At 40.7% G+C, this 18,649-nt stretch overlaps 3 protein-coding genes across 6 annotated transcripts in view; 2 read left to right on the top strand and 1 right to left on the bottom strand.

Moving 5' to 3' along the window:
* Nucleotides 1-885: 885 nt before the first annotated feature.
* On the top strand, nucleotides 886-2,186 carry LOC108887160 (C-C motif chemokine 8). Its single transcript, XM_018682413.2, has 4 exons — nucleotides 886-1,052; nucleotides 1,191-1,305; nucleotides 1,488-1,609; nucleotides 1,717-2,186. Exons 1-3 carry the CDS (start codon nucleotides 992-994, stop codon nucleotides 1,603-1,605), a joined length of 294 nt encoding a protein of 97 aa, XP_018537929.1. The 5' UTR covers nucleotides 886-991; the 3' UTR covers nucleotides 1,606-1,609; nucleotides 1,717-2,186.
* Nucleotides 2,187-7,557: 5,371 nt separating this feature from the next.
* On the top strand, nucleotides 7,558-11,241 carry ccl19a.1 (chemokine (C-C motif) ligand 19a, tandem duplicate 1). Its single transcript, XM_018682353.2, has 4 exons — nucleotides 7,558-7,742; nucleotides 9,421-9,544; nucleotides 9,650-9,761; nucleotides 10,792-11,241. Exons 1-4 carry the CDS (start codon nucleotides 7,679-7,681, stop codon nucleotides 10,822-10,824), a joined length of 333 nt encoding a protein of 110 aa, XP_018537869.1. The 5' UTR covers nucleotides 7,558-7,678; the 3' UTR covers nucleotides 10,825-11,241.
* Nucleotides 11,242-15,880: 4,639 nt separating this feature from the next.
* rusc2 (RUN and SH3 domain containing 2) overlaps nucleotides 15,881-18,649 on the bottom strand; it is a 36,749-nt gene continuing 33,980 nt past the window's right edge. For all 4 annotated transcript variants that reach the window (XM_018682354.2, XM_018682355.2, XM_051075068.1 and 1 more), the window contains one exon: nucleotides 15,881-18,549. In XM_018682354.2, coding sequence (XP_018537870.1) covers nucleotides 18,342-18,549 — 208 coding nt within the window. In that variant the 3' untranslated portion in view covers nucleotides 15,881-18,341. The remainder of the gene's footprint in view (nucleotides 18,550-18,649) is intronic.

The following is an 18,649-nucleotide window of genomic DNA, read 5'->3' as shown; positions in this document are numbered from 1 at the left end:
TTGTAATCAAGTACTTGGCTGCATGTGCACACATGCAAACAATCACACGGACGAGCACCATTCACACAAATTTAAGTGCTGCCTGTACGCATTCCACGAAAAATCCCCAAACCACAATGTGACCACACTGACAATAACTGATAAACTGTGGGAAGATCTGTGAGGAGATAAGATAAAGATTACATATCTTGGTTTACAGGACAAACAACCTTCAAGAGATACACACAAGAGATACAGATTTTAATCTCACTCTGGATGTATCTTTAGGACAATCCTGAGCAGTGTAGTTAAACCCAGTGACACTTGCATCACGCCTGAGAAGACCACCTGTGACTACTGTTAGACTGATACATTGGGATAATATTTGTCTTTTATCTTATGATACAGCTGCACAACCACAGATGCATCTGTCAAACTGACATTTCAGTGACTTTCAGCAACACTTAAACTCCAGTGCTTTTCCTTCAGCTCCTTTGACACTTAAACTAACACTCCAGCTCATTAAGTGCTTCAACCTAAAATACAACTCTCATGCATAAAAGCTTTGACATGCAATCAAAAGGAGTGGGTCATTTTCACCATGCAATTAAGTCAGTTTTAAATGCTGGCACAAAACAGTGCAGGATAATGCACAGGATTGAACCCTGCCTGTGCAAATATGTATCATATAGAGCGTGCAAGCTGTCTCTCATGAAAGGCAAAAGCCCTGATAAATACTGGCCTCAGGGAAGGATCTGGAAAAGAGATATACTGGAAGATTTTGGCAAGAAACACAAAAGATTGGAGGCGTGACGGAATGATTGACCAGGCACGTGTGCCAACCCCTCCACTTCCAGTCAATGAGCAGGATATCACACTTTCACTTTCTCTTGCGCACCTGTATAAATGCACCTGCAGCTCTCCTCTCCTCCTCACAGCAGCACCTTCACACTCTCGAAGAGACTCGCTGAAGAAGCCGACCTGAGCTCAGATCCCACGAAGAAACAGAGACATGGCCTCTCGAGTTGCAGCTCTGTTCTTGCTGGTTGTCGTCTGCACTGGGTTTGCAGCAGGTAAGAGATACTTGCACACAGAGACCACGTTAGCAGTGCTTTTAGAGCAGGGCATGCATGATAAATATAAAGGAAGTCTTGCAGAAGAAACTCTAGATAACTGTGGTGCTCATCCTGATGAATTTATTTCTCCTGCAGCTGAGATTGCAGTGGACTGCTGTCTGAGCACCACTGTCAAGCTTTTTCCACTGATCAGGATTGAAAGCTACATCATTCAGGAGGCCGGGAACGGTTGTGAGATCAGCGCTACTGCGTAAGTAGCCACCATTTTTACAATATCTACACGTATTGATTAGGTAAATGAAAGCTGAATGTTCACAGTTTATTTAATTTTTGCTCCAGTAAGGTTAATGAAAGTGGATGGATGTGTTTTTTTCTCCAGCTCTGTAGTCTGCAGCCTAATCTCACTTCTCTGTATCTCTTTTGCTCTTTCAGTTTCCATACAAAGGGTGGCAGAATTGTCTGTGTCGTCCATCCTGAGGATCCAAGGACAGAAGCCAAATGGGTGAAATCCCACATTAACTATTTGAATAGCAAGAAAGCAGCACAGTGATGAGGTAATTACAAAATGCTTTGTATGAACCCTTCTTAGCTGAGCTTTAAAACCAGGGTGGAAACAACACCTTTGCTTTGACTCATAACTCACTGCTCTTCCTCTCTGTAGGTGCAGGGACGAGTGGTCTCTGGGAAAAGATGGCTGAAGATCAAGGAGAGCTGAGCTGAGGACAGGAGCCAGATTTATGTCCATCTCTGCTCAGAGTCTCAGAATGACCATGTTGTGCTGCAGATGTTCAAAACAGTTGGAATAATCATTTCATCTCTTTTGTGATATCTTATATGAGCCTTCGTGCCAGTGACTTCAGACGCTGGTTACATGTACAGTTCTTTATTTGTTTCTACTCATTACTGTAAAACTGAATCTGAGCATCTGTGAATGGCTCCTCTTTTCTTTTCATTATCCCTGTGAATGCTGTCAGTGAGAGTAAAAGCCTGTGTTTATTTTTTATCATAATACTGTAAGGTGTTGAATTGAATTTACAGCTGTGTACTTTGTACAAAATGTTGGGATGAATTGTGTACATCAAAATTATTGTTGAGAGTTATTTTAAAATAAAGTTTTATATTATTTTCTAACATCTTGTTGCCGCCTTTTATTAACACTGAAACACATAATCTGGATGGGAATCATCACTTTGTAGCCAAGCAGCTGATACGAGCCTCTGATGGTGAAACATGAATGAATCAGCTGATGCTAATCAGCTACTACAGCGTAGCTGGAACGCTCTGCATGAACTAACAACACACACACACACACACACACAATGAAAAAGAGCACAAATATAAATGAATAACACAGAGGCAAAAAAAACAAAAAAAACAAACAGACTCATTAACAATATAAGAAATGAAGGAAGAAGAAAATACTGAAATGCTGCAGTTTGCACAAGACAACAGAAACAATGTCCCAGGGAACATAGAAATAAGATAAACACATTGGTAATTAGTAAAAATCTCATTATTGGTATGTTGCAAATAAATTAAATTTAAATAAATACTTGACTAAAAACCTCTTAACTCATGCGTCACTTGCTCCGGAGCCAGAGAACCGTCCCACATCGTCTTCATCAGCAGATAAAGTTTACTCACTCGTCAGTGAATCATAGAAGTCGATGACTGTGTGATACGACCGACTGACGGCACCTCGACTTTCAAAAGTCAAGAAAAACTTCAAGCACAGTGAAAAGTAAACATCTAATCTTAGAAATTTGTGTTGTAACTTTACTGTGTACTCTCTGAGTGTATTGTGACATGTGGTGTCAAAGTGTCTGAAGATGTTTACTGCATTTGTTGGTGTATTGTCTAAGTGTGTGTGTTTTCCTACACTGCTCGGAGCTCTCTCTACCCCCACGGTACTCACCCACATGGGCATTACCCTGCCTGGCAACAATCATTTATTGTGAGATGCAGAGCAGCTTCAGGGCGGAAACCGTTGGGTTTGAGCCAGAGCGACAGCAGTTTGTGACAGAGGAGGCTTTGATTATACAGTAATTTCCTCATAAATGTCCAACTGTGTGCATAATAAATCTGTTGCTGTTTATGCTTTATGCTCAGATATGAGTCAGACATTTCAGACTGACTTATTTCATGTGATAAAAGAAGATCTTCACTGTCCAAGGTCCTTTCTGCACTTCTGCTTCTTGTTTGGTGGAAGGTGAATGAATGACTGTCTGTGTAAAGGGTAAAACAAAAAAAAGCAGAAACAATCCAAAAATGTATCTGATTCTTATCTTAATTATTAGCAGCATTTACAACATAATCGTAGCCTAGAAGTCAACTTTGGTCTATTAAGGGATCCTGAGGTTTGTGTGTGAATGGCATCATTTATTTTCCCAAGAACAACTGAGCTCTTTCCTGCTACGCTGTATATGAAACAATCATCAAAATAGGCCTAAAACTGAAGCTTTTCTTTGTGTGATACAGGATATTACACAAGCCTGACTGTATTGTGAAGACTAGATTGTGTATTCAAGGTTGACTCATGTCTACATATTGTGGGTGCAGAGATAAAGCTCTTACTGAAATCTGGGACCTAACAGTGTTAGAGAACAGGAAGTCCTTCTCAACATTTGACCTTCTCATGACAGGACAGCGTCCCCGAGCTCACAGCCACAAAGTGTCCTCAAGACCCAAGAACAAGGCTCCAAATGTCCAAGAGCATCCTGTGGAGTTCCCACAATGCATGTGGGGGAGGTGACCACCAAACCCCCCCCAGAAATAAACTCCCTCAGCATTTATTTACAACTGCCCCAGAACAGATTTGTTGCAGATGTCCTTTTGATGGAAAGCACAGCGAAATGCCCTGCAAAGCACCAAAGTAAACCACTTAATTTAAGCAGCTTGTCTGCAGCAGAGTTAAGGCAAACATCTCGTACAGGTGCTCGAACTTGCGTCAGTTACGACCAAACCCTCTGTCTTTACCAAGGCAATGCAACTGTGCAACTACAAACTGTGATTATTAGGACAACACTGCACTGCAGGAAACAGTATTTCTAACAGAACGGTGAGAAAAAGGCAGTGACAAAGGACAAAGACCGGTTGGTTGGTCAGGGGTTCATCCTACAGCGAGATATTGATCCTCATTATTAGAGGAAAAAGTGGCTTCACATGATGGAAGACCAGCACCGTCTCCAGACGTAAGCCTCATCTGTCTGGTTTGGGATGAACTGTACAGACGGTGGAAGCAAAGGAAACTACAAGTGCAGTACATTTCTGGGAACTTCTGCAGCAGTGCTGGGACGAACTTTCCCGAAGATGTTTTATATGCATTGGAGAAAGAATAAGTGTGTTTAGCTGCTGAATGAGTCAAACATGTTGATTAAATTTGGGATTTAAAGGGGCTCTTGGCAAGTTTTCTCTGCTGCTGAATATCATTAATTGCATCAACATTTGTAGATTATACATGGCTGTGACCACCACGGAAGTTGACAGCAGCACCTGCTGGTTCTGTCGCTCTGGAATACCAGGACAAATCCCTGTAGACCGCCCGGTGGGCAGGAGCACGATCTGTTACGGCTTTATGCACATGAGAGCATGCTGCATCTGTGTCTCATCTTTCTCACTGGGACCAATCACAACCATCTCTCAACTGTCATCGACCCGAGCACACACACCCCCCCCCAAAATCCCCCACCCCTGGCGGAAGTTCAAGGCTGAATTTCTGTCCCAGTCTGTCATCGACCTCAGAATCAGACACTGCTGTGGGAAACATCCCCGTCTGTTGTTTCTTTGAAAAACAAAACCAGAGCTGCAGAGTCGTGATGTTTGTTTCTTTTTTCTTACACATAAAAAGAATAATTCAAATGTTTGTTTGCCTTTAACCACCTCCTGGTGTTAATAAATGTATATATTAGATAAAGCATTAAAGATGTCAGTCCTTGGCCTTGATGAGACTGCACGTTTGGCATGTCGCCACAGGTTTTTATAGACTAAAATCCTCTATTGAACAGTCTTCAAAGGCACCTCAGGGAAGGCAAAGCACGTTCCCTGCTGTCAGTCCAGTAATGACATGCACATCCCAATTACACTTAGCTGAATAATGCACTTGGGCAAAGACTACCGCCTGGATTCTTTCCAGATGTCCTTCTGCAGGCAATACTTCAGGTCTATCAACTTTTTTTTATTTTCCTGTAACTGCTTCTGCAGGGAAACTCCGGGAGATTAAATACAGCAGACAAATAAGTCAGACAGGCAAACAGCCAAACAGCGATTTACAAGAAACCGAAACTCTCTCTGCAAATGCTCCATTAGCACTTGCAGTGTATGCACAGTCAAATATTTACTCCTGATGATGCAATAAAAGGTTATAGAAATACGTCTAATAGCGTACAAATTAAAGATTGGTTAATCTTTTTGTAAGCATACAGAGACCACTGTGTAGTGAGACTGGTGTCAACTTCCTCAATACTATAAGTGGGGGAAGAGAAAGTCGTCCTTACAGACGCTGCATGTAAATGTGGCGGTATCAGTTTCAAAGGAATCACTGTTTTTCCATGTCACTCATCTTTCACATGGGAATAAATCAGCGAAGGAAGTGTGTAACAGTGCAAGTGTTTGTTCTTATTTTGTTTTTTGTTTTGATTAATTTCTGGTCAAACAACGGATCAGATAAAAAAGTACAACAAAGCCAGAGGGTATACAGTAGACTTACGATAACATCTAATGTAAGAAAATCATCAAGTGTCATCTCAGGTGTGAAAAAGAAACCTCTGTGTAAACAAGTCGCTGTAATCCTCTCTGCAGGGTGAAGTGTCTTACCTCTATCCTTTATGTTTATAAAGATATAAAGGTTTGACTGATAAGTCTGTGGCCTGAGGTAGAAGGAGATGAGTTAGACAGCTCTCATTACCTCTGTGTGATCATGTTACGTTAATAACATTTGTGGTGTTTCTGTTTCAGGTGCAACTTAGCACCATCTGAGACAGCGCGCAACACCGGCCTTCATGCTCGTAATGAGAGCTGTTAACTTATCAGTCATCCTTCGTACAGAACATCTAACCTAAACCACAATCTTCATCTAACCTTAATCAAATGCTTTGCAGCCCACACCTACAGAATCCAAACCACAGTCTCCGGTGTTCTGCTTTTTGTACACCCACTGCTTTGACTTCCATGTTGCACAGAAATATCCGACTTTCACCACTTCAGAAAGTGTTCACAGTGAACATAATCCACACTTGCAAAACATAATTTCTAAGGTTGGGATATAAGAAAAGTCACAACATCTACAGTGAATTAAACAGGAAAGATACCACATCCTCGAGGCCTCTGCCCCCCCTACCAGATCATGTAGAGAACCTCCACGCCCCCTATGGGTCCAGTTACGTTATTCTTAACATCCACATCGCTGTACTTAATTTCATGCCAAGATAAAGTTTGCATTTCAGGGTTTTCTCCAACTGTAACCAAGCGCTCTGAGTGCCAAAACATAACAATATAAAAGTAAAGTCATGCATGTAATTCAGGCGACATTACATAGTAATAATACTGGTTCCTACAAGAACAGGAATGTAGATACAGTGGCAAAAAGCAGGAATATTATCACTGATATATTCACATGTAAACAACTTAATGCTGCAGTTGGTCAATATGAAGCTGATTTATCAGTTTTATATCCTGTTGTGTGGTTTAAGGAAAGTACAGTTGTCTCAGTATTTACAGTGCTGGAGTGAATGTACTCAGGTACTTTCCGGCGACCAATAAAAGGAGAACTAAACTTTCCAGAGAACTCATTCAAAGTACAATATTAGTCAATGTCCAGTACATTGCAAAACAAATGAGCATCGTCTGCACCAATAAAATATTTCAGAAACATTTAATCTACTGTAGTGACCTATAGTTTATGTGTGGTTCATGAAATGAAATGTAGCATTAAACACTTCTTTATCATACAACTCAAGATGTATATGTTTGTATATGTTTGTTGTATAACAGATGGGTTTTTTCTTAAAGGATATTTAAATAGAAGCCAAGAATATTCCAAACAAGATCATGGTCATTAGAATTTTTTTTGTTTTTTTTGTTTTTATAACTTAGTGCAAGAGTCAAAGCCTCAGTGGTGATCACATTTCCATTTCCTCGCCTCTCTTGAAGTGACAATGTTAATCCATGGTTACCTGAGTGTTAAATAAGTCCAGGTGTTTATTCAGAGATCAGGAAAGATTAGAGAAGTGTGTGTGTGACCCTGAGGTGACTCAAAGTGTGAAAAGCCTGTTCCTGTTACTCTAGAAGAGCCATGAACGTCTGCTGGGAAATAAAAGCTGATAAAAGATAAACAAGAGGAGGGATTTTTCCTGTTGGGAGGGGGCATACTTTTACTTGTTTGGGCCTTTTAATTTGTGATGTGATGTGTGGACGTCTGCATGGAGAGAAGCTTGGGGGGTTTAGAGGGGGAGGAGGAATCAAAAGTGAAACTGTAGTGGACACTCTGCATATAAATACTTCCACAGCGAGCCAGTCACCTCACTTCCTTTGCCACTGTAGGTGTTGAAAGGAGAAACAGGCTCTCCATCAGCCAGTCAGCCACCTCTGAGACGACCAGACAACCCTCACCAGCTCAGCGACCAGACATGGCTCCGTGGGGTGATGCAAAACTCGTCTTCTGCTTCCTCCTCATCACCTGCTGCTGCACAGGTGAGTGTCATTTATCTATTTATTTAGGGCATCTTATCTTTCATCTCTCTGCGAGAGAAAGTCATGAAATGAGCCAACCCGGTCTTCTTGAGCTTAAAATGATAACAGGATGTAAATTATCAAAACAACTCCACTTGGAGAGGCTCCAGAAAGAAGAAGCAGTTTACACAAGTCAGCAGTTTGTGGTTCAAACACACATCTGTGCTCCCTCACTTGACTTGAAAACTCAACTTTCTGTCTCTGCATTTTGAATTTGAGTCCGTCTGCGCTTTGTAGAAGTGAATGTGAAATTCACCCCACATCAGTTTCTTCAAGTTTCTTGTTTAATTTCTCCTGTCCAGAATCGCAGCTGTGCCGTCTATCATTAGACTGTTAATCTGGATGAAGGGAAACACCATGAAAAACCATTAGAGAGGACAAAGGAGCCCTTCTCTTCTCACTGAAGTTAATATGAAATACTCAAATAGTTTCAAGCAAAGTCAATTAAATGCTGCACTTGACAGCAGGAAAATTAAACAACGCCTTTTTGTTGCACTTATCAGTGCAAAAGAGCAAAGTAAACACAGTGAGACTGTTGTGACTGAGATTTCTTCTTGCTGCTGGTTTTCCCCTCTGATAATGTGTAGTAAGCAAAGTTAAATAATTAACTTCTGGAATTCCCAGTCGAGTGAACAAAGACTAATGAGGCAGCTTTTGTTATGTCAGTGTTGACGCAACACTGCGTGTACAGAGTGTGTAGTTGTGATATGTGTATGTGTGCTGCACTTGTCACTCAGAGAGGACGTCGCTGCATCCTGAGTGATGGTGACACATCCCGGGGCGAGGCTCTTAAATTTCCTGGAGCTAGTTAATGTTTGGATGAAAAACGACTTAAATGATAAACTAATTATCAACTTGAGTAACTGATTAATCAAGTAATCGTTGCAGCTTTGTCAAGATTTACTTTTTAATTTATTGTAAGGATGAAAAAGCTGAATTTCCAGTCACTTCTGATACATCCTTTGTGTAGCCTTACAATATAATTTCATTTTTAAAAACTGCTTTTTAGTGACACTGATAACAGGTGTACTGGCAGAATGCCAAAACAATCTGAAGAAAAAACACTGAACAGAAGCTCCTAAAAAAGATTATGAAGTTAAAATATATATATATATGTATATATATATATATATATCAAACATGCCCAGGTCTTATCAAAGGGAAAAAAGTTTGAATGAAAAGACAGAAATCTCTGGCGTCACTTGGTCGCTTGTTTCTCACGAGCCAATAAATCTTACGCAACCTGACACTTCTTTCACTTTTAACCACATGTCTGTATCTTGCTGTAAAACCTAAACATGCTGTGCTGTAGGTTTGAAGTGCACTTTAAACGCTCTTCACTCAGCTATTTGTGTGGTTTTATTTGATGGTTTTAACTAAAAGCCTGTAAGGCCTGTATATGATTACAGTGATTACACCTCTCGAGTATGAAATTATCTGTAGGTGTAAAAGCTGGTTGTGAAAGTTTGTAATTTCCCTCTTAATGAAGAACAGCTGTATTCAGCTCGGTGAATTTAATCTTGACGTATAATGGCAGGCGGAAAAAGGGTAAAAAACAACCTTGGTATTATTACTAGTCATTATTGAAACTGATAATCTGTGGAAATGACTTCATATTGAACTGATCTTTGTCTTTCAGAGGTGTTAGGGCAGATGGCTATGGACTGCTGCCTGACTGTCAAAAACAAAACCATCGAACAACAGCTGATCATAGACTACCATCAACAGTCCAGTGGACAGGGCTGCGCCATTGATGCCATGATGTAAGTTTGGGCTTTGTTGTGTGGTGGGTGATGGATCTCAGGACTCAGGACTCAAACACACCTCAGTTCTGTCTCCCTGACCTACATTATTTGCTGTCCTTGCAGTTTGGTGACCAGAAAAGGCAAGAATCTCTGCACGCCCGCTGATGAGCTCTGGGTCCACCGTGTGGTGAGCCATGTGAATCAGCTGAAGAAACAGTGCAAGAAAAGATTCCAGGTACTTTCACTCAGACTATTTCACCACATCTAAATGCACTCCTATCACTCAAAACTGCAATTAAACAAACAAGACACAAGATGCTAATTAGTGAGCTTTCAGTGTGTTGGTAGAGCCAGGCTAGCTGTTTCCCCTTCCTTCCAGCCTTTATGCTAAGCTAAGCTAATCACCTCCTGGCTCTACCTCCATACTTCACATGCAGACATGGGAGTCTCATTTAACTCTCTGCAAGACAGACAATATTTTGTCGTCAGGAAAACAACAGCGAGAGACAAACTGAAAGGAAATAATAAAAAAAAAAAAACATAGAGGAGGATTCTGAGTTTGTACAATGTTAATCTCTCCACCGTCTGTTTCACGCCTCATTAAGTTTCAGGTGTGTTGAAAGCCACTTAAGTGTGAAACCACAGTTACAGGCGACAAAGCATGAGCAGATGAGAGTTTAAAAGCAAACTGGGTGCACGTGAATGATCACACATGTACAGGAGTGGACTGAAACCATGGCTTCATTTAGATCTGTGTCACTGAACAAAGTAAACACAGGGTTAAATGATAGCTAACCTGCTAGCTAGCTGGCGATTAGGCTCGTTAATTCATTAAATTAACCGCAGTATGATGGACAGCTACTGTTTAACGGAGCTCGACAGGAGCTGCTGGTCAAATGAACGACATTAAACTACAAACAGTGTGTTGATAAAAATCTCTAGTTACCTGTATCACCCTCCGGCGGATTCAACTTCCGGTGCAGCTTGTTGACGTCAGTAAAGAACCAAAGAGTTGATAATGACGACAAGATAATTCACTCCACCGATCGACACACATAAGCTGTTTATATATATATATATATATATATATATATATATATATATATATATATATATATATATATATATATGATGAGGCACAATCCAGCTCATCTTTTCTCCATCCCATGTGCTTTTATTTTGAAGTGCACAAAGAGTTTTCTTTCTTGAGTTTTCTTACTAATTCATTTAGTAACTTTGATCTCCAATTATTTGTGTCTCTACAGAAGCTTCGCTGCAAGGGAGTGAAGCTTGAGTGAACTGGGACCGACCTGTGACCCCCCATCAGCCAGAGCAACAACACCAATGAGCCGCTGCAAGTCAGGGAGCAGTTTAAATCAAAGTGATTGAAACAATAAGTCAGGATAATCACAGTTACTCCTTCTATTTCTAAAGAGCTCTTTTTCTATTTCAACTTTGTCTTTTATAAAGCTATGTTAATTTGAGTTGCAAAAATAAATAAATATGTATATATATAAAAACATTGTGAAGGATTTTTTATCTATTTTATGGAGTTTATGTTTTAAAAGACGAGGAAATTCAAAATGTGAATCTGTAAGATTGTATCTCACTAAAAATATTTTAAACAGCTAAACAACTCAGGCAGTGCCACTTTTTTGCTTGTATGAATTTCTTTTACAGTTTTTTCAAATAAACCCTGTGTTTTTTCCCCCAAATCCTGATAGTGTCTATCATTCTTTGTTGATGACACTCTTCCCTCTGTTCAGTCTTACTTCTCTGTTTGGAGTGAAAAAAATCTTTGTTTTTCTGTTTGTTTTCTTTGAATCCCATCACCACCGCTGCAGAAACGCATTGTTTCACCGTTAGTTTGTCTAATTATGGGTAAACCACAGCATTTAAGTGTTTGCAACACAGTAAATGTCCAGAATTTACTAATCTGTCATGCTGCCATGTTAGAGATTTGACAACCAGGAATGGAAAGGAATCTAAAACTCTGGTCCATGAAGCTGAACCTGATGGTCTTTACTCTGTCCTGTTTTTATATATAAACATCAGCCTTAATGCATCCTTCCAGTTTTCTGTTGGAGGGAAGCTGTAAGTGTGTATGGATTAAAGGTTGTTGCAGGATGCCTTAACCATAACTGGGACATTTCTATTTCTACACTTCCTCTCGCTCTTCCATGACTACATGAATGAAATATTTATTGTAAATAGTTTAGATGATATAATGAATTCGAGACAAAACTGACAGAGGGTCGAGACTGAGAGGAAAAGGCGTGATTACGTATCTATCTGCTACTTCAGCACCATGGACAGCACCACGGATTTATCAATACACAGTTAGGCTACTGATATCGCAGAGCTGCAGGTCATAGATAAAGACAGATAAAGGATCAGTGAGTCAGGCAGACTAGACTTACAGGGCCCCTCTGTCCTAAAGCTCTCTTTAACATTTGTTGGTTTTTAGTGAGATGTCTTAACAACCATTGGATTAATTGCCTGCTCTCAGAATGAACAGTGAACAGTGATCTAGTGCTATCATCAAAATGTAAGTTTGTCCACTACTTTTATGATCAGGTACCTGCCTCAGCTGTTCTTTGTTTGTAGCACTAAGCTGTATTAGCTGTGTATTGTTCACTAACACTTTTACTACCTTCACTTATTATGTCGTGATTTTACTTTGTACACTTGCTACCTTCTCTCAAATTCATATGTATTTGGGTTTATGTTTTTGTCAATTCAAAGGCCAGTTTCATGAACTTTTGCATAAGTTTATGGACTTAAAATAACAGATTGCTGTTATTACTGTTTGAAACCTACACTAGCTGGAGTTTGTGTGTTTGTGTGTTTATCAAAGATCCAGCAGATCCAGTTTGTCTGAGCTTTTGTAGCTGTTGAAACACTGCCGAGTTGACATTTGTTGTGAGTTCTCCTTTCACAGTAACTTAACACCTTTAAAAAGTGCATGAGACATTAATTGAGCGTCTCTTTTGTGGGTGTTTTATATACATAACATGCAGACAACTACATGGATTGTGAGATGCGTTCTCATATTTACAGGCTGCTAAAAGTTTGACAGGAGGTGTCACAGGAAGCCAAATAGGGGTTGAATGCATTGCTCAAGTCACCAGTGTGGGATTTTCAGATGATGGGCACGTTGATTTCCTGGATCACAAGTTTATCTTTCCAGGTAATCTTAAATCATAGAATCTGAGAGTCATGTTGGTTCACCTTTTAACTGCCTGACACCGTTCTTGATTAAAGGATGGATTACATTTGGCAGAAGCACTTCTCTGAGGTGCCAAATTAATAAATGAATGTCCAACTTTCATGTTAATTCAAATTTCCAGGATACTACTACAAGGAAATGAGTGGAGAGCATAAGGTGAGGCAGTTCAAGTGAAGCAGTCAAGTAAAAGCCTGTCTGTATATCACCTCTTGTCAGTCAGTGTGATGTAAATATGGAGTTTTGAATACCAGAAGTGGTATTCTAAACACTGCCTCCAGATACAAGTCACTACAGCAACTTCCCCATGTTGCCCAATCCTTCACCTTATAAATTTTCCACTGAAAATATGTCTTCACTGTTCAGAGGAATTTAATGCAGTTCCTTGTGATGGCAGCGTGACAGAAGGAAGCTGAACTGTGATGCAAGTGCAGTTTGTAGAACTGTAATATGAAGCAGGTCTGAACGCGTGTCAGCATAAAGGAGTCATAGAAATATTATCAGCAATTTCATCACGAATTTTGTAAGAAAGGAAATCCCAATTACAATATCTCACTTCTTCCCTATTCTGATATTTTAGGTGACATTAACTAAAGCAAATGGCATGAATAATGGCATGTTACATTTAGAATGAAATTATCGAACAAAAGCGTAAGGGAAGGAAGCGTAAGGAACGTAAGGAACGTGTCGTAGAAATACATCTTCCTCCTCACAGAAGGAACAGTTGTTACCTTTTATTTCTACTGATTTCAATAAAAGCTTGTTCAAATGGCGGGGAAGACATAATCTAAGCAAATACAAACTGAAAAATAATTTGGAATTGTCGTTTCTGTACTGATTTTTTAAAACTTTGAATATTTGTCTCCTTGAATATGTCTGCATAAAATGTTTCTTTCGTCTTGTTTTCCTTTGTGATGTATGATGGATTAGGTGAATAAAATGCTGTGCCTTGAAACTGTCTGGGTTTGGTGTTATGAACTTACAAAACCCAGCCACAGTCTTCTGGGAATTATTTGACCATTTTTTCACATTTTGTTATGTTGCATTAAAACTGCATGCAGATTTAGTAAAACAAAGTGAATGGGGGCACCCTGATGGCCGAATGGTTAGGATGTGTACCACATGGACCACATGGACCCTGGTTCAATCGGTCGGCAGCTCAGGAGACAGAAAGCAGAGTGAACCGAGCGGCGAGCCGTCACGGTGGCTTTTACTTGACAAAAGCAAGACAGCTGTTGGTTACCTGCCAACACAGCAGCCAAATGTTCAACACTTAGACTTAGCTGGTCTTGAATTACCCACAGTGTTTTATGTTGATGGACAGACGATACACGAACCTTGATTTCCCCCCTGAAACTTAGACTTAGAAAGACCTATTGTTCACACTATATTAAGTGTCATAGGGTCATCAGGGTTTTATTCTGCTGCTGTTTTCTTGCACAAAATACAGATGCTCTATGTTGGTGCATCATTTCACACAACTAGCAAGACTCAATTCAGTCAGTCTCTCTCCCTGACGCACTGGCACCATCTAGTGGCTGAACTTCATCCATATCACCAGTAAACATGCTGTAGGTAGTCTGATAAAATCAGTGTATTAATCCTGTTTATCTACTTCTGGTCCTGCAGGAACAACAGAGGTACTCAACCTTCTATAAACCAAGTATTACACTTGGAGGATAAAACACTCCCTGTAGGCTTCAGATGCAGTTGTACAAGTTTGTAGTGTCTTTGTGGCGTGGTAATCTAAACAAAAAAGAATCAGAACTTCACCACTCCTGAAGCATAAATCATAACAACGTCTCTTTTAATTGCGATGTAGGAGTTGTCGAGCTCGTGTTGCGACATCAAAACACACGCATTAGTTTTGGGTTCATTCAGGCCTGAGCCTCCTGGTTGACCATTGTTCTGGAGAACAACTGTTTGGTGTTTTGTTTATTGAGAAAGAGCCAGCGAGTAAATTCAACATTAAGTGATACTAACAAACGATCTGGAGGTGGTTTTGTGGGGTCAGCCAGCGGCGTCTTAGTACAAGGTCTCCTACTGCACTGAAGCTTTAGTGTTGTCCCTCACTTGTAAGTCGCTTTGGATTAAAGTGTCAAATACGTAAAAGAGAGCAAATTTAACCCGTTAAAGGATTGTGTTTTGGCAAAAGTTAAAAGTTTGGAATAAGTTTGAAACATTTCTACAGACATTGAAACTACAAAACCTTTATCCAAGTCCGAGTCAAGCCTCGAGTCCTCGGTATTTGAGTGTGAATCCATGTGCAAGTCACCAAAGAAGAGTCAGAGTCGACAGTGTGAATTCAAGTCTGAGTCGCCAAAGAAGAGTCCAAGTGAAGTCTCAGTCAGGTCTCGACTCCCCTGTGTTTGAGTCTAAGTTCAAGTCACAAAAGAGGAGTCAGAGTTGAGACCAAGTCTAGTCTGGGGTCCTCAGCATTTGAGCCAGAGTCCAAGTCCAAGTCAGGAAAGAACAGTCCGAGTCGAGTCATGAGTCCCCACTATTTGAGTGTGAATCCAAGTCTGAGTCACCAAAGAAGAGTCCAAGTCAAATCTTAAGTCTCCAGTGTTTGAGTCCAAGTCTGAGTCTCGACTCCCCAGTGTTTGAGTCCGAGTTCAAGTCACAAAAGAGGAGTCAGAGTTGAGACCGAGTCTAGTCTGGGGTCCTCAGCATTTGAGTCAGAGTCCAAGTCCAAGTCACGAAAGAAGAGTCCAAGTGAAGTCTGACTCAAGTCTTGACTCCCCAGTGTTTGAGTCTACGTTCAAGTCACAAAAGAGGAGTCTGAGATGAGTCCAAGTCAAGTCTTGGGTCCTCCGTGTTTGAGTGTGACTCCAAGTCTAAGTCAAGAAAAGTCCGAGTCTTGGCACTAACTGTTACTGACCGTGGCCGTGTGAATCTGCCTTTGAGGCTGGTGAACACTTGTGCCTGCCCTCGTACGAAACTGAATAACGTTAATGTAGCCATCAATATTTTGCACCACATTATTATGAGTCTCCAACTTTCGAGTTTGAATGCTCGAGTCCAAGTCATTGAGTACTACAACACTGCTACACAGACAGTGTTTTGTAATCAAAAGGGTTTTCAACTGTGAACTGTGATGAGGACAAAAGACACAGGAGTCATTCGAGTCTGTGATCACATGAGCACTTTGTTATTTAACATCCATAGTAGTTTGATAATGTCATACGTACACATCATATAGCCTGGACACAGAGAGAAGAGCAGTGTCACTGATGCTGAAGGTATTTACAGGCAGAAGGAGGCAGCCAGGGAGAGAGAGAGAAAACAGACGAGAGAAAGAGAGAAGGCTCAAGACCTCTTCCTTTCTCTCCCTCTCTCTCTCTTTTACATCACTCCTAAACATTTTAAAGCACATCTCAGCTCGTCAAACACCAAATCAAAAGCGAATCCGTCTTTGCCTCTTACCCCTGAGCCTCCTCGTCTCTCTGGTTTAATCACTCCGATGTGTTTATTTCCTTCTGTCCCATGTGAAATCTGAAGAGGAACACCAAACTGCCTGGAGGACTGAAAATCATAGCTTCCACTACCACGGGCAACTCGTATTATAGTCAGCAGGTTGTTAGCACTGAAACTAAAGCTTATGCTTGCTTCCTGTATTTAACATAAAATGCATTAATAACATTTATACATATAGATCTATGGCAGAAATTAATCACTGAAGGATTTAAATATATTTACAGTTCAATGAGAATGAAATATTAATCGATTTGGTGGAACTCAATGTTAAAAATCATACATAAAAATAAAAACTGTACAATAATGCAACAAAAAGAAAATGGTAAAATTATATCCTATGTAAGTTTTTCAAAAACTACACAAGCATTCATTTATTTAATAAATGTACATTTTGATTTTACCATTTTATAGAGTGTCATATTTGGATGGGGCATCTGTTTGCACTCAGCATCTATCCAGGTATACTGTACTGTAACTTTTAACTTCTTTGTGAACTCGTTTTGAACCTAAGGCCACATTTTACACCATGACAGGTAGCGTGTACGTGCTAACACAAGAATGCCCATAAAGCCTCCATCACAAAATGTGTTGGGGTTTCCCTTAAAGCATCAAAAAATATCACCATAGATCTCTTTTATCTTCACTATACTCGTCTTTGACGTCAACAAGAATCTCTGTAGACATAAATCTGGGGGAACAGCGTATACAAAATATACTGTAACGTCAGGGCAAATATTAGGTCACGAAGCCTCGAAGTGTCTCAAGCGCTTTAAGGCATAGACGAGATCATCGACCCCTTTCTAAATGCAAAACTAATTAGCAGTCACTTCTGAAGAATTTCCAAACTGGGGGTAAATCCCCAACACATTCAAAAGACATCTCCACAGCTACGTTTTGCTTTCATTGGACATCCTTCCCTGTGTTCTGCAGCCGCCCATTAAGACGCCTCCTCGCTAATTCAGCAGATCAGTAAATAAATAGAACTCACCACATGTGTAAGTCATATATGTATGTTACAGTATGTACCAATAGATCAAACGCACATGTACAGCTCAGACTGTGGCCACTCGCTCGACCGTGTCCTCCTCATAAGCGGTGAAAGGTTCAGGATGTGGCAGGTGGAACAGGACTGTATAAGACAAAGGGGGGAAAAGACAACTTTTTTTTTTTTTTTTTTTTTTTGCAAGGTTACATGCACTCAAACAATATCAGCCACTGATTCATCCCAGCTGTGGTGGGACCTGTGAGCAGAGAGGAGGAACAGTCCATTTGTTTGTCAGTCCATCCATCCCTTCTTAAAGAAACAGGGTTTGATGAGCAGTGATCAAATAAGACAGGTGGGGAACGGGAGGAAGATTTAAACTCGCCTTCCTGCCTCCATCTAAACACTATCACACCTCTGCAGCTGGAGAAGAGGTGGAGCAAGATGTTTTGTTTTTTGTTGCTTTTACATCAACCACCTTAAATCTTACCAAAGAAAAGCAAAGGATTCACCGGCTTCTACACGAATTAAAAAGATCAGTCGGCACTAAGTAAGCAACAGGACACCAAACCAACCTGTCTGACGACTGGGAGGTACAACTGTGTTCAGAGGTGAACAGACAGTACAGCAAAGTGCAGCTAGGCATGGTATAGAGAATATCATATAGTGAGGATTACCGTCTGTGTGTAGCCCCTCCTTGTTTTGTGGAAAGTAGAGATGGATGATATTTGCAGACTGGACAGTCACGTAGTTAAGCTAGTAGCACAGCTTCACGCAGAGAAAGAAGCGTGTGTTTGAGAGTCTTTGGGTTTCTCGTTTCTGGTCTTTTGGTTTTTTTTGGATGTATGCATGCATACTGGTCTGGATGTACCCTTGAAGTAGATGTGTTTGAGCCTGCATGCTTCCCTTGCATGTGTCTGTACATTGTCTTCATAATCTTCATATTTTCTACATTGTTTATTTTTCAGGAACACAGTTATTCCCAATTTAACAGCAGCAAAAAAAAAAAAAAACAAAGAAAAAAACTGATGTTTTGTTTTCAGTAGGTGTGTGGCAGAGAAAGCCTCCGTCTCCAGAGCTGTTCGCCTTCATCTTTTTCGCTTCATTTCCACTCAGCTTCAGCTTCAGCTTCAGCACTGCCGGAGTCCGGTGGCGTCCTGGCTCTCCTCCATGCTGTTGAGGGTGACGTAGATGATGGGAACTAAGCCCTGCGTGGAGCCCAGGGAGCAGAGCAGCCAGTCCGGATCGGCCTTGCTCAGGACCCGCAGGACGTCGCCCTTGTTGAAGCTCAGCTGGCCGGGCTCAGTGGCTATGTGGTGGCACAACGCTCGCACCTCACTGAGGAATGACAGAAGAAAAACAGTGAGTGCAGCTGAGATGATGAGAGGAGCTAATGATTTTTTGGAAGCTTAAAAGTAGTAATTTGCTTTGACGTCAG

The sequence above is a fragment of the Lates calcarifer genome, linkage group LG13 (genome assembly GCF_001640805.2).
Source record: "Lates calcarifer isolate ASB-BC8 linkage group LG13, TLL_Latcal_v3, whole genome shotgun sequence".
NCBI classification, from domain to species: Eukaryota; Metazoa; Chordata; class Actinopteri; family Centropomidae; genus Lates; species Lates calcarifer.
This window is presented reverse-complemented; position numbering and strand designations above follow the sequence as displayed.

Excerpts from the sequence above, each read along its gene's own strand:
- LOC108887160 (XM_018682413.2), top strand. The coding sequence starts at position 992 with ATGGCCTCTCGAGTTGCAGCTCTGTTCTTGCTGGTTGTCGTCTGCACT. Across the intron at positions 1,053-1,190 it reads CTGCACTGGGTTTGCAGCAG|CTGAGATTGCAGTGGACTGC; the intron begins GTAAGAGATACT and ends TTTCTCCTGCAG. Across the intron at positions 1,306-1,487 it reads TGTGAGATCAGCGCTACTGC|TTTCCATACAAAGGGTGGCA; the intron begins GTAAGTAGCCAC and ends TTGCTCTTTCAG.
- ccl19a.1 (XM_018682353.2), top strand. The coding sequence starts at position 7,679 with ATGGCTCCGTGGGGTGATGCAAAACTCGTCTTCTGCTTCCTCCTCATC. Across the intron at positions 7,743-9,420 it reads CATCACCTGCTGCTGCACAG|AGGTGTTAGGGCAGATGGCT; the intron begins GTGAGTGTCATT and ends TTTGTCTTTCAG. Across the intron at positions 9,762-10,791 it reads AGTGCAAGAAAAGATTCCAG|AAGCTTCGCTGCAAGGGAGT; the intron begins GTACTTTCACTC and ends GTGTCTCTACAG.